We start from the raw sequence: 14,842 nt of genomic DNA on the forward strand, positions 1-14,842 counted from the left end.
GACACTTAACACAGGGCTTTAATGTAATACCATTTAGTGATGAGACAATCTGAGAAAAATGGAGAGTATTTTGTGGATAAGAGAAATCGAGAAACACATCTGATGGAGTGGGCATTTTACAACACTGTGACAGCCAGCCAGCACGTAAAACTATAATGTAAGTGCATTTGAAGAGCTAAACACTGCTGGTCATTCACTGATGTGTCAGACATTTAATCTAAGAGTGCACCTTCAACAAACAGCGAAAAAGAGAACCAAGAAAAGACTTTTTTGTTTTTTTTTTTTTTTGACAAACTTTGCTAAATAATCCTGGAAGGGCAAAGGAACACTCTAGTTTATACTTGTCATTCCACAGCTGGGCTGGAAGGAACTGTCAAGTGAGACACGAGATGTAACGCCAACGGTCAGTGAAGGCAGGTTTCTGGAAATGCAATAATCCCACATATTTGCTTCAAGGAGAAACCTGCAGACATATTTTCAGGTCTTGCTAAGTAACTGTTTATTTGCACTCAATACATTTGGGAAAGTCTGCTACATAGCTAAGGTCACTGTGACCACAGAACAACAGATGAAAAGGATAAAGCACTGAACAGCAAGAAAAATTCATCCCACCCTCATAAGAATTTCAGTGAACCAGTAAAAAATTGAAGATAAACAAAATAAACAGATACAGCCTTCATCTTTTACGAATATACTTCCTCCCCAAATCTCCCCAATATAAACACTTTGGAGTGTTTATATATTCAGTGCAAGAAACAGTATCACCGGTACATTTGAAACACCTCTGAAGAAAGAATAAAGCTAAAACAATTCTGAATACATTTCAGTGTGGTGTAATAATGATATTACACTATAGTGATGGGGGAGAGGCTCTGATAGCACCCATCTGCATTCCACATGAAAAAAAAACAAATGTCAGATCACTTTTTAAAGAATTCTACAAACCACATACCCAAACAAAAAAATTTTTCAACAGGACTGCTTTATCATGTAATTTAAGACACAAAGGTTACATGAACTGCAAATGAAGACTTAAAAAGTTTAGCAGCTAAAAAAAAAAAAAAAAAAATCAGAAAATTCATGCTGTATGTCACTCCTCCCATAAATACTTTTCGCCTATGTTCAATTACAGTCAATTCTGAATTGGCTCACCTCTGGCTCAGACTTCTCAAGTCTTTACACAGAGTAAAAGAAATGGATAAAAATGAAAGACAGTATTCTATCCTGTACTTTGACCCTGGAAAGGTGTGGGTCTGCTTAAAAAAGGAAGAAGAAACATACACTTAATCACAATAAAGCTTAACACTATGCGGAGCTTATAATCATTTTCAGCGACGGACTGCAAGCTGCGCTGTGAAGAAAATGCATAGCAGAGGAGAAAGCCGGGGATCTGGGGCAACAGGGAAGGAAACAGTGTCAACACAGTGGAAGAAGTGATGAAAACATCTGCATCTACTTGGGAGCTCCTGTGCCTTGGGAGCATTCCTTAAACAGCCACCTGCTCCGGAAGGCTGGAGCCCAGACTCTCCCAGTTGGGGAAGCATGATTGCCCGAGTGCCACCTTATGTCACCTCCTCCACTGACTGTCTGGGAATGCAGCTGTTCCAAGGGCTACAGAACACACGCACGGTATGGTCTAACCAACATCAAGAGGAAAAGTTTCTTCTTTCTGTATGTCTATTTTTAATACAACTGAAACAGAACCTTTCTATAAATTTGGGCTTCCATCCAGTCCATCTCCTCAGTTTCCTTAAGAGGAACTGGGTGATGGAAGCAAGCAAAACAAGATTATAACCACGTAGCGACTGTACTTTCAACATGATTATCCATTTTAAGGGACAGAGAACACCTGAATGTTTTGTAATACCAAACTTAAAAAACAAAATTTGGTTATAAAAACTGCAATTCATCCCCCTAACATTTCTAAAGGTTGGTGTTATTTCTGTATGGACAGATTAATATATTAAATTAAGCCAAGATTTTAAAGACTGGCAAAGTTCTATTACTCTATTTTAAAAAACAAGGATGTTTAAAAACAAAAACAAAAATACGAGTTAGTTGCTTCATGTTACATTTCACAACCATTAATGTTATATGCTTGCTTTCTACAGAAACAGGGTCCTTTATGTCACAACTGCAATTACTGACTGCTTAGATGTTTACAATTACACGGGCTAGTGTTCGACTGGAGCCTGTCGATGGTGACGTCTGGAGGTTTTCTGAGTTTCAACCTAAGGTGTGCCAGGCCCTCTCCTAGGACCACGCTTGCAGGGGAAGGGGAGGGAGAGGAAATCACAGATCAAGTTCTTAAGATTGTTTCACTCTCTTCGCGGCTTTCTGTTTCTTGGTGATCTGTTCAAAATTTCATCCTCCTGTTGGTTGAAAAAATAAGAAATTCGCTATAATTAGCATGCTTTAAACAAGTTAAAACTTCACCAAGCTTTCAACATCAGCCAGGCTGAGGGTAACCCATCTGAGGACCAAAGAAGAAAAGAAAAATGATTAGAAGAAAATGCACCAGAAACAACGGCTATCTCAGAGGTGGCAGGGTTCTGTGTGCTCTAATTTAGTCTGTATGGTTTTCTGTAAACATCCACTTTCCTCAATCTAACCCATCAACATTTGCTTTAAAAAGGACCAGCTGCCCTGCTTTCCCATGTGATCTTGCTGAATCCGGAATAGCCGAACCTACTGGCCTGTGGGCACATCGGCCCCGTTCTGAGGCTGGGAAAGCTAGGATCTCAGGGGATGGAAGACGATCCGAGCAGAGCCCCACACAACACTCAAGACTGTAAGCCCAGGGCTCCTCCTACTCTACAGAGTGAGGAAGATTGGGGAATATGAAATGTGTGTGTGAGACCAGTCCCTGCCTGAAAGAAGCACATCTAGTTGAAAGTCTACATCGTAGTTGAGACAGAATATAGCCAAAGAAAATAGAAACAGCATTGACCTTTATCGATGGAGGGGCAGTTGTAGAAGCTGGAATGGAAACTGCAGAGGGTTTTCCAGGAAGGAGCAGACTGAAAAGGGCCCCAAGAAAGGTGTAGATCATTCTCTTTCCGTCATACGTCCTATCCAATGCACCCAAATCTGGACCCAGAAGCCCAGTGAGTTCTCACACTCTCCTATCACCCTGCTCAGAGCCCCCAGATCCCGCCTGCATTATCGCAGCAGCCTCCGGCCTGGCCTCGTTGATTCTGTAGAAACCACGGCAGCCAGCCTAAGCAGATCCTGTCACAGCCGTGCCCCAAAGCCTGCAATGGCTGCCCATTTCACCAGAAGCAGCCAGGCCCACACCACAGCCTGGGAGGCCCCACCCTCCTTTCCTCCACCCCCTACTCTACTGGCCACAGGGTCTTCTAGACGACTACTTCAGGCCTCCGTACTGGCTGTTGTCTCCGCAGGGACATTCTTCCCATGGACACCTCTACAGCAAAGTCCTTTATCTCTTTCTGGTCTGCCCCAGGGTCACCTCTTCAACAAGGCCTACCATCCCTAACACTGCAACCCATCCCATCCCACCTCCAGTACTTCCAATACCTTTTCCTGCCCTACTTTTATTTTTCACGGCCTATCGCTTCCTAACATACTATTCATTTGCTTCCTCGTAACGCCTACAGCTTATTGTCAATTTCCTCCCAATGGAATTTAGGCCCCCCCAAAGGAAGGGTATCTTTGTCTTGTTCACTGACAATGTGCAGCCCATGATGGGCACTCCATAAATATTTGTTGAATGAACACATCCATAAGCCACATGGACAAAAATTTTAGAATACAATGAAATCATTGTTCAAGAAATATTTTTTTTTCTCCTCCCTACCACTAGACCACCAAGGAAGGAAATACTTTTTCAGGGCACAGCAGGGAGAGAGAGGAGACAGACGTGTTCAATAATAACCTGAAGTTACCATTTTCGCAAACATTTTATTGGTTTTCCCCCGAAACCTTCTGCCTATTCCAGAAAACCATCTGCAGCACAGAAAAATACTTCTGAGGTTCAGATGTAGTTGAAAATGATCCAAGGAAATGTGTACCTGTGTTGCTAAAAATTACACTTACAAATTTTTTTTTTTTTACTGCCACAGCCCATGCAAATTACTCTGTGAAAATAAGCCCCTGCGCTTAAATGCATCTTCCCCCAAGCTGCTCGGGCTGGAATACGTACACCCTGTGCCATTACCTCTGCTTTAGGTTTCCTGTCATCCTCCTCCTGACTGGCAGTGCCGCCATCTTCCTCAGCATCACTTTTCTGCTTCTCTTCTGAGACAGAGACCAAAAGTACAACACACTGAGCAAAACCTCATACTTGTTTTTGATAATGAGACCAGAAGCCTTAGGACGCGCCTCTGGAGTCTAGGGCAATCTTTACTGTTGCCACTTGCTTTGAGTTTGAAGGAGCTCAGGGTCTCGGCGTAAAGCAGACGGGCGGGGGTCCACTTACCGAGTCTTTCCTCGCCCTCCTCGTCCTCATCCCCCTTGCCCTTTTCCTCTTCCTTTTCTTCCTCCTCCTCCCTCACGTCCGGCTGGGGAGCATCGGTCTTCTTATACTCCACGGGACCCGACTGTCTCTGAAACATTCCCCCAGGGCACCAACACTTTCGTTCACATTTGTACGTACTACATTGTCACATAATTATTTCATGCCTGCGAACAAAGGTCGGCACGAGGCCATACACCGGCATCGGTAAATAAAAATGCTAAGACCATTCCTGCCCCGAGAGCTTTCTCTTCAGTGAGCACGTGTGTGTCAATGGCAGAAGGAGCAGTAAGAACAAAGGGGCAAGGCAGGAACACGCAGACGTGAACAGTCAAGATGACTGCGGCACAGACACGTGGACAGAAGCGTGATGGGGGGAGAGGACTGACACAGGAAATTTGGGGATCAGGTGACAAAACATCGAAGGCAAGGTGAAACACAATCCTCATTTAATAGAAGCAGAGCACCCTAAACAAGATTTTCTTTCCTGCTTTTTGGATTGCACACAACAAAGACTAAATTAGAAAAACTTTAAAATAAGGCTGGATTACCCCACATGCATTTTTGGGGGGAGGGTAGGGATGCTGAGGGAAGAATGGATAATGAAAAAAAAAATCAAAGACGAATTATAAAGTCTATGAATACAAACAGCTATGACAAGGAGGAAAAGCTGGTTTGGGTCCAGACGGCTGGTTTTGTATGTAAGTTGTTGGGTTTTTTATTTTGGTTTTCCAGAAAGCTGCTGCCAAATATTAGGGAAGAGTAATACAGCAGGTTTAACTACTACTAGAAACTGAAGGGCTGTAAATCCCCCTCCCACCTGGGCACAATAAATGGCCACTGAGAGCAGTGACTAAGGTTTCAGATGCGGCCCAGTCATTACCGAGAAAACTTCAGGCAAAAGATCGTAGTCATACTATATATAAATTGACTAAACAGAAAAACTCTTACCTTTCCAGAGCAGCAGAAGAGGATAACAAGAAACACGGGCAGAGCTACGGTCAAAATGTAGACCACCCAGAGCCACGGGCGCTCCTCAGCTGCCTCAATCATCTGCCCCACTACACCCGGCTGTAAAACAGAACAGGACAAACTTCAGGTCCTTGGTTTTGACACCAAACACAGGCTGCACTGTTCAATTTCTGCATGGCACTATTCAGGCTCCTCCTTTGTCAAAGCGTTCAAGCCAAGATATTCATACAATATAAAAAGGAAATAAGGGAAAAGCCTCCATTTCCCGCCCCCCACTCTCATCATCAAGGCGATTTCCCTTTCACAGATGTCAACGCAGGTTTCTTAATCACCTGCCACAGGCCCCCTTAACCTCAGGGCCAGTGAATGAAGAATTTCTTGATCAGTATCTCTGGCTCTCCCACTCACAGCTCGACCATGTGGCCAATTGTGTGAAAACTGCATATACTGGTAAACCAAGATTCAACATTTAAGAGTGCATTAAAATACCCTAAATGACAAATTTTGTTAAACATATTTTAGCACGTTAATTAAAAAAAACAAAAAACAAAAAACCCTACCCATAACACAAATAGGGAATCTAAAGCCATTACATTAGACTAACAAAATATGTCCAAACACCCAGTATTTTGTCTTTAGCAGGCATCCAGTCCCACATTTTATGCCAATATTCTCAAATAAGGGAAAAGACAAATCCTAGAAGATTGCCTGCCACAAAAGGAACGATTTGTCACCAGCAATAACAGACATAAATGCCTAAGAGGCAAGTGAGCACGAACCTCGGCAGCCCCATCAGCAGCCTTCTTTAGTCCCCATCCATCATTGGCCCAGTCATCAACTACTCTTCGATCCCCGCAAACAATAAAGTTGTCAAAAAAAATGTCGGAGGTCATGGACCACAGTTCCAAACCAATAGCACTAAAAGGAGTCATTTTGAAAGGTTCCAGATCTTCAAAGAAATCCGGATTTGGTATTTTTCGGGGCTTCCAGATTCCCTGGAGAAAAAAAATATATTTTTAAAAAACATTTCAGATAGGGGCACCTGGGTGGCTCAGTTGTTAAGCGTCTGCCTTCGGCTCAGGTCATGATCCCAGGGTCCTGGGATCGAGCCCCCATCAGGCTCCCTGCTCTGCAGGGAGTCTACTTCTCTCTCTCCCACTCCCCCTGCTTGTGTTCCCTCTCTCACTGTGTCTCTGTCAAATAAATAAATAACATCTTTTAAAAAACCCAAACATTTCAGATAATGAACAACACAAATAAGAGTTAAGACCAATTCTGCATGATCAATGACAGTAGTGTTGACTTTGTAAAACATAACTGAGTACCAGGGAGAAAATGATGAAGATGTCTGGACTCCAACTACTTTCAATTTCTAACCTCAACCCTGACCTTGACCCAAACCAACACCTCGCTCTGCCTGGCACATTCCAAAAAGACTCTTATCAACGAATAGCCTTGAACAAGCACAGGCTTGCTCAGTGGTGATTCGAAATGTACGTGACCTTCAACCAGCAATTGTACTTCTTGATAACTAGCTAGAGGAATAGTTACCACACATACCCAGACATGCGTAAGGGTGATCACTGCAGCAAAGACTCTGAAAGCAAAAATGGGTGGAAGGCAATCCACCCAAATGGCCATCCACAGAACAGCTAAAGGGCGGTTTTAATTCAAGGGCAATTTTAATTTATCTTATTGCTTGAATGCACAGCTAAAAATACACTTACAAACAGAAAAGTATACACCTAGTATATGCACAGAGACACATACCCATACCTTACATTTTAAAGGGGAACAGGGATGTCTGGATGGCTCAGTTGGTTGAATGTCTGACTCTTGATTTGGGCTCAGGTCGTGATCTTGGGGTCTTGAGATCGAGCCCCATGTCAGGCTCCATGCTCAGCCTGGAGTTGGCTTAACACTCTCTCTCCCTCTCCTACTCCTCCCTACTGCACACTTATGCTCTCTTTTTCTCTGAAATAAATATTTTGTGAAAAATAAGATAAAATAAAGGGGGACAAAGTGGAAATTAATGATGACAAATCATTTGACGACAGAGACTGAGGAAACCAGGGTCTGAGGGGTTACGTCTGTAGCAAAGCTGCAGCTTTATAACATCACCATCTGTATGGTCTTTTCACAGCTGAGATACCGAGGTGAAGCACTGGGCGGACTTGGGGTCAGGGAGCCTCCTCCCGTCTCCACGCTCTATCCACCCCATCCCACGATCGCCAGTTTGGATCCAGTGGCTTCAACATCCCTACTACACACAGCAGGGTGCCCAAATAACAAGCTTTCCATTTTTCTTTTGTTTTTAAACACAAGTTACAAAGCAATTACGAAACCCCCTCTTTCCAGTCCCTAGGTGTCAACACCTACCATATAAGCTCTCTCTCAATTCTGAAGTTTGTTTGTTTTTTTTTTTTAAGTCAGGCGTGGAGCCTAACACGGGGCTTCAACTCACCACCCTGACTCTTGAGATTTGAGCTGAGATCAGGAGTTGGACTCTCAACTGACTGAGCCACCCAGGCACCCCTGAAGTTTTGTTTTGTTTTGTTTTTAAAGATTTTATTTATTTGACAAAGAGAGAGACAGCTAGGGAACACAAGCAAGGGGAGTGGGAGAGGGAGAAGCACGCCTCCCGCCGAGCAGGGAGCCCCATGCGAGGCTTGATCCCAGGACTCCGGGATCATGACCTGAGCCGAAGGCAGACGCCCAATGACTGAGCCACCCAGGCGCCCCTGAAGTTTGCTTTTAATTCAATTGTTTGAATACAGTGATCAACCACACAGCCTCACTACAGACGAAACTTCTATCCAAACAAACAGATCAATGAGGTAACTCAACCATCAGGAGGCACAAACCTGGTAGTTAGGATTGTCAATCATGGGAGGCTTCCATTTGCCCTTATAATTAGGGTTGTCAATCATAGGTCGCTGCCAGACACCACACCCAGGGGCCGACTCACACTTAGGGTTGGCAATCTGGGGAGCCTCCCATTCCCCATCCATATCTTCATCCCTGTGGAGACACAAACAAATTACAAATAGACTCTGTGATGCAGGACCAGGACGGCCATGCCAGGGCTCCCCTGAAATCCCGCAGTAACGCTTCCAGGGTCAGACTGTGTCACGAGAGTTTTATCTTATTCCTGCATTTTCAGTAACAAGGGTTTTTCATGACAGATGCATTAAAGACAAACGCATAATTAAATTTGTTGAGCTCTACACTTAAGTTGGACGCTTGGCTATATTTAATCATTAACTTTTACTTCAATAAAAAAGCAGGTAATTTAAAAAGTTAACTGAAGCTCTTACCAATCCTCTGGCTTCTCCGCATCTGGATCAGGTACATATTCGGGCTCATCATCTAACCAGCCTTCAGGCTTTGTAGCTTCTTCATCTGGAATCTTAGCAGGGGCATCTTCATCCCTTAAACACAAAAGAAAAAGCTAATTATGACAACACTGACTGAAAAATCACAATGTGATCCCACATTATGAATCTGAAAATATTTCAGTCACAATCTCAAAATTTAAAATAATTCTTTCTAGAAAATAGAAGAGAATAATTCATTCTTATGATAGTTGTCTAGTATTCAGAATAGAGAGCTCTTACAATTCAATAATAAAAAGACAACCCAACTTAAACACTGGCAAAGGATGTGAATAGACATTTCTCCAAAGATACACAAAGGGCCAATAAGCACATGAAATGATGTGTAACATCGTTAGCCATCAGGGAAATGCAAATCAAAGCCCCAATAAGAGATCACTTCATGCCCACTAGGATGGATGTAAGAAAAATGACTGATAAAAACAAGTGTTGGCGAGGATGTGGAGAAACCAGGACTCTCGTAACATTACTGGTGGGAAAGTTAAAAACAACAGCAATTCTGCTCCAAGAGCAATGAAAATGCAGAGCCATTCAAAATCTGTAATGACTGTTCCTAGCAGCAGGACTCATAACCATTGCCAAAACAGGGAGAAAACCTAAACGTTAGTCAACCGGGGAATGGATGAAGTGTGGCAGTTAGCACACGATGGAGTATTATTCACTCAGAAAGAGGAACGGAGTACTATCACATGCTTCAACATGGACGAACCCTGAAGACATTATGCTAAGTGAAAGAAGCCAGACACAAAAGGTCATACATTACAGTATGCTATGTCCAGAACAGGTTAATCCAGAGATGGAAAGTAGTTTAGTGATTGCCAAGGGGCTGGTGGAAGGGGGAAACAGGAAGTAACCGCTTAATGGGTATGGATTTCTTTTTGGGTGATACAAAAGTTCTGGAATTAGACAGTGGGGCTGGTTCTGTGAATATACTAAACTGCTGAATTGTACCAATTAAGAGGGTGGATTTTAGTATGTGAATTGTAACTCAAACAATTACTCTTAAAATAAAAGTTCATCAAGTAACTAATTTCAAAGTTTTACACAGTTACTACGAAACATACCATATTAATTGGTAAGCAAAGACATCTTCTATCCTCTATCAGGATTATGGTTCTTTTTGACTCATGCTTGTTTTAAATTAATTGCATGAGAACATTGTATAACACTGAGCTGGCCCTTTTAATGAAGCTAAACATTCACACTCCCACCCCCAAAAGAAATCCGCTAGTTAAGGAGCGTGATACTGAAATAGGCTGAATCCCAGATCTGTGTTCATGAATACACAAATAAAAATAAATTCAGCGTTTATACCAGTGCAGCATAAAGTTCAGGTACACATACTTTAAGAAAGGAAAAACATCAGCTAGAATTTAACTGCTCTTTGTCACTTCCTGACATCTCTGAAAGTCACTGTATCGGGGCTCGAACAGGGCCGTACACAAGAGTACAGCCCCGCTGTTGTCACTGCTCGTCACTCTCCGATTCGTATCCTGCAAGAGGCTATACAGCATATACTCAAGTTCACTCACACGTCAAGCTCACTCCTATTCCTCTACTTTTGCACAAGCTGGGAATACCATTTCCCGTCTTCACCATTTGCTTGACTCCTACCCGGCTTCCAAGTCTCAGTTTGACTTGCTCTGGTCCAAGAAACCACCCCTGGACCAGGTATACTTGGTGCTCTGGTCACTTACTAATACCTACTATTAGATCACTCACCACATACATGCCATGAATAGGCTTCACCTGCCTATCTCACAACTGGACTGGGAGTCATGCGGGCAGCTGGTATCCCTGTGGCTTTGTATTCCATTGCCCAATACAGAGCAGAGATGTCTTGAGTGTTATTTAGTGGGGAAAAGGTTATTTTTCAAATTAAAATTTAAAATTTCAGAGCACCTGGGTGGCTCCATCGGTTAAGCAACTGCCTTTGGCTCAGGTCATGATTTCAGGGTCCTAGGATCGAGCCCCACTTTGGGCTCCCTGCTAAGAGGGGAGTCTTCTTCTCCCTCTCCCCCAACCCTCCCCCGCAACCCTGCTTGTGCACGCATGAGTTCTCTCTCTCTCAAATGAATAAAAATTAAGCAGGGAGTCCGATACGGGGCTAGATCCCAAGACCCTGAGATCATGACCTGAGCCAAAGGCAGACGATTAACCAACTGAGTCACCCAGGTGCCCCAAAATCTTTAAAAAAATAAATAAAATTTCAAGACTTTCAAATGTTAATTCATAAAAGCACTGGAAGAGCCAGGCCAAGAAAGGTTCTGCTACAAACCATCCATGTTACCACAGGCAAACTCATCACCTTCAGCATTTTGTGGCTTGTAAAATGGTATTAGGCAATCCAGACAGCCATTATCGCCCCTTTTCAGCTATAGTGGTCTCCATTTTTCCTACCGTTTAGATAGCATCATAGATTACTGAAATTATGAGATCTTAGCCAACACTGAGTTGCTTAAGCCACGTGGAACATATGAAATGCTGCACTGCAAAGACTCACCAGTCATCTGGTTTGACAGCATCAGGATCTGGTATTTTTGGTCTTTCATCCCAATCCTCAGGCTTCTGGTCTTCTGGGTCCTCAATTTCACGTGAAGGATTTACAGGAGGAGTCATGTCATTTAGCAAATTTCCACTATTCACAACAGATTGGTCCACTAATATTTCAAAACTATTATCTGGATTCAAGACTGAAAAAAATGAAATGCAATTTAAAAAAAATAAATTAACCACTCATTCCCCAAGCTCTCTTTACCGATCATATTTCTAATAGAAAACGGAAGCACAGAGTAATGACCTCAGGGTGTTAATCAGAACATGGTCTTGGAGCCTCATGTAAGTTAACTGTCTCTTCCTTATCTGTAAATCATAAATAGTAGTTCCTCAGGATTTTAAAATTAAAGCAAATGATACATAAAATTTAAAACGCCAGAAGACTACTTATAGACATTAAAAACATCAAAACACCAAAGAACTAATGCAATAACAGTCTGACACAAACGGTTACACACAAGTCAACAGGCAAATAAGTTTATTTATTCCTACCACCACTTCCGAGCAAAAAAAAAAAAACAAAAAAGCCCATTTCCTCATTTTTTGAATTGGTACTACTACCATCTATGTCACCAAAATTCCAAAGTACACAAGTTTTTGATTTTATTTATTAAACCACATGTCTACTTACGATTGTACTTTTGGAATCCAGTGGAACTTGAAATCCATAAAGGTATCTTAAGTGACACTTACTCTGAAGCCTGGATCCCACACCTAAATGTCTCATAGGCAACTGACTAAGTCCCAGCACATCCAGAGTACTATGGAAAGCAAGGAGCACCTATACCACTGACATCAGTGATAATGAAGACCAGCAATGTTATCAGTCATATGTACTCTCACAGAGAGATTCTTACTTTTGCGAAGAGAGCAAGTGAAATATAGCACGTCCAACTTTTTTTTTAATTTATCTGAGAGAGAGAGAAAGCGCGTATATGTGTGCAAGGAGAGGGGCAGAAGAAGAGGGAAAGAGAGACTCCTCAAGCAGACTCCCTGCTGAGCACAGAGCCAGACGCGGGGCTCAATCCCACGACCTCAAGATCATGACCTGAGTTGACATCAAGAGCCAGCCACTCGGGGAGTATGGGTGGCTCAGTCAGTTAAGCGACTGCCTTCAGCTCAGGTCATGATCCCAGGGTCCTGAGATCGAGCCCCGCATAGGGCTCCCTGCTCGGCAGGAAGCCTGCTTTTCCCTCTCCCACTCCCCCTACTTATGTTCCCTCTCTCACTGTCTCTCTCTCTCTGTCAATTAAATAAATAAATAAAATCTTTTAAAAAAGAGCCAGCCACTCAACCGACTGAGCCACCCAGGCGCCCCTAGCACGTTTAACTTTTAATAAAACATTACATGTGTTTATACACATACAGCCAAATACATATTACAATGTTGGTATTTCAGGTAATTTCGAATGTCTTTTGTTTACTTCTAGCTTTTGAATTCTATGTGTAGCATGTGTTACTTTTGTTATAAAGAAAAAAGGTTACTGTATTCTTTAGGAAAAGAGGCATGTCCACATATACTCAAAACAGCAGGAAAAGCTTCATTAAAATAAAAAACACATTCCAGGGGCCCCTGGATGGCTCAGTCAGTTAAGCAGTTGGTCTCGGTTTCAGCTCAGGTCCTGGTCTCGAGCCCACGCCAGGCTCTGTGCTCAGTGCAGAGCGTGCTTGAGGATTTCTCTCTCCCTCTGCCTCTCACCTCCCTTGTATGGTCTCTCTCTCTCAAAAACAAATAAATCTTTAAAAAATAATAATAATAAAATAAAAAGTGCATTCCAATGTCCAAATCATTAAACTCAACTGTCTAGGGACGCCTGGGTGGCTCAGTCGGTTAAATGTCTTGATCCCAAGGGTCCTGGGATCAAGTCCCGCATCGGGCTCCTTGCTCAGTGGGGAGCCAGCTTCTCCCCGTGCCCTACCATTCCCCCTGCTTGTGCTCTGACAAATAAATAAAATCTTAAACACACACGTACACACACACAAACCCCAACTATCTAGGTATTGGAGCATCCAAAGTTCAACTGAAAGGTAATTTGAAAAAAATGTACATGTATTTCTATTGTGTTCCATTATTTAACATGTTATCAACAACAAAATACACAGTGGGAGAAAATGAGGAGAATCAGCAAAGCTCTTTATGGAACATAAAAGCTTACTCTTAAAACGGTCTCAAACCCCACTTCTCAATTCAACCTATGGGAAAAGAAGCTTTTCTTAGTGCTGAGAAATTAAGTCCTTTTTACCACTAAGCTATTAAGTCAACAGAGACTCTTATTTGCAGGCGTGGGTCTTCTGCAGATGTGCAATCTTTAAATTAAACAGATGATAAATGTATAGCGCCATAATACCCCCAAATTAATGTTTTCTTACTTAATGTATAAAGATGTGTTTTCTTATCAGTAAAATAGGTCTTCAGATCTGCATCTGGCCTCTTGGCATGCTTTTCTTCATATATACCGGTTTTGGGGTTTTTGTGGCGGAAGATGAAGTGCAATTTATAGTCTTCTCCACATTTATCTGGACCAAACATAATCGTATAAGGGGTCTTGTCGTGGAACTGATCCTTCAGAAACAAAAACGAATTATTTTTAAGTGACTCAATCAAAGTGTTGAAAAGCAAACTTTCAAAGTGTGCTATTTCCTCTAATAAAATCCCAAGTAAATTTTTGGCACCTCAAAGAAAAAGGTGATTCATTTAGATACCAGTGAAAAGGAATAACCAGAAATTACCAGAGAACTTTACATGAAGATATACGAAAGTACTTTAAAAAAAAAAAAAAAAGAGTAATGCATGTATCTACATAGTTACTGCTTCTTTCATAAAACAAAGTAGTATGCATGCCAAAACTAAAAATTACACAGAACAGAAATCAGGGATAAGGCACAATGGCTTTGAAATTCACATTTCAAATAAAAACCAAAGAAGAGTCAAAGTCAATATTCCCAATCCTCTAAATATTTCAACAGTAGGAGAGGAGGCCTTCATTTTCCCAGGTCTTACAAGATTGTCTTTCCTTTTCTCTAAGATTCTCAAAAGACAACGGTGGGTGGCCACAAGGAAACAGGAAGGACCTACCAGGTTGAGTTCTGGGGTTTTGGAAAGCAGTTTCACATAGGCACCGCCACATTCTATTCCATTTTGGAAATTGACTTCATATCTGATTTCAAAGAGAAAAGTAGAAAACCATAAGGCATTCTGAAAGATCAGATTTCTTAATTTACTTCCCCTCTCCCCCAGTCTTGATCACATGTTTTATCACAGGTCATACTTTTATCCTTAAGAAAAATTCCATCTTCTATTGCTTTTGAAGACTTTTTTTTTTTTAAGGTAATTTTTACGCCCAACTGGGGCTCCAACTCACACCCCAAGATCAAGAGTTGCATCCTCTACTGACTGAGCCAGACAGGTGCCCCTCATTTTCTATTGCTTTTGAATGGCTAC

At 42.2% G+C, this 14,842-nt stretch overlaps 1 protein-coding gene across 1 annotated transcript in view; it reads right to left on the reverse strand.

Moving 5' to 3' along the window:
• Positions 1–14,842, reverse strand: part of CANX (calnexin) — a 33,195-nt gene continuing 18,353 nt past the window's right edge. The window contains exons 6-15 of the mRNA XM_088023206.1: positions 14,477–14,558; positions 13,771–13,963; positions 11,348–11,537; positions 8,767–8,880; positions 8,314–8,470; positions 6,229–6,444; positions 5,429–5,548; positions 4,442–4,568; positions 4,181–4,260; positions 1–2,372 (exon numbers count right to left, since the gene is read on the reverse strand). Of these exons, the coding sequence (XP_087879332.1) occupies positions 2,319–2,372; positions 4,181–4,260; positions 4,442–4,568; positions 5,429–5,548; positions 6,229–6,444; positions 8,314–8,470; positions 8,767–8,880; positions 11,348–11,537; positions 13,771–13,963; positions 14,477–14,558 (1,333 nt within the window). The 3' untranslated portion in view covers positions 1–2,318. The remainder of the gene's footprint in view (positions 2,373–4,180; positions 4,261–4,441; positions 4,569–5,428; positions 5,549–6,228; positions 6,445–8,313; positions 8,471–8,766; positions 8,881–11,347; positions 11,538–13,770; positions 13,964–14,476; positions 14,559–14,842) is intronic.

Source organism: Eumetopias jubatus, unplaced genomic scaffold (genome assembly GCF_037043125.1).
Source record: "Eumetopias jubatus isolate StellerSeaLion01/CBP00866 unplaced genomic scaffold, mEumJub1_p1.0 scaffold_5, whole genome shotgun sequence".
Taxonomy (NCBI): domain Eukaryota; kingdom Metazoa; phylum Chordata; class Mammalia; order Carnivora; family Otariidae; genus Eumetopias; species Eumetopias jubatus.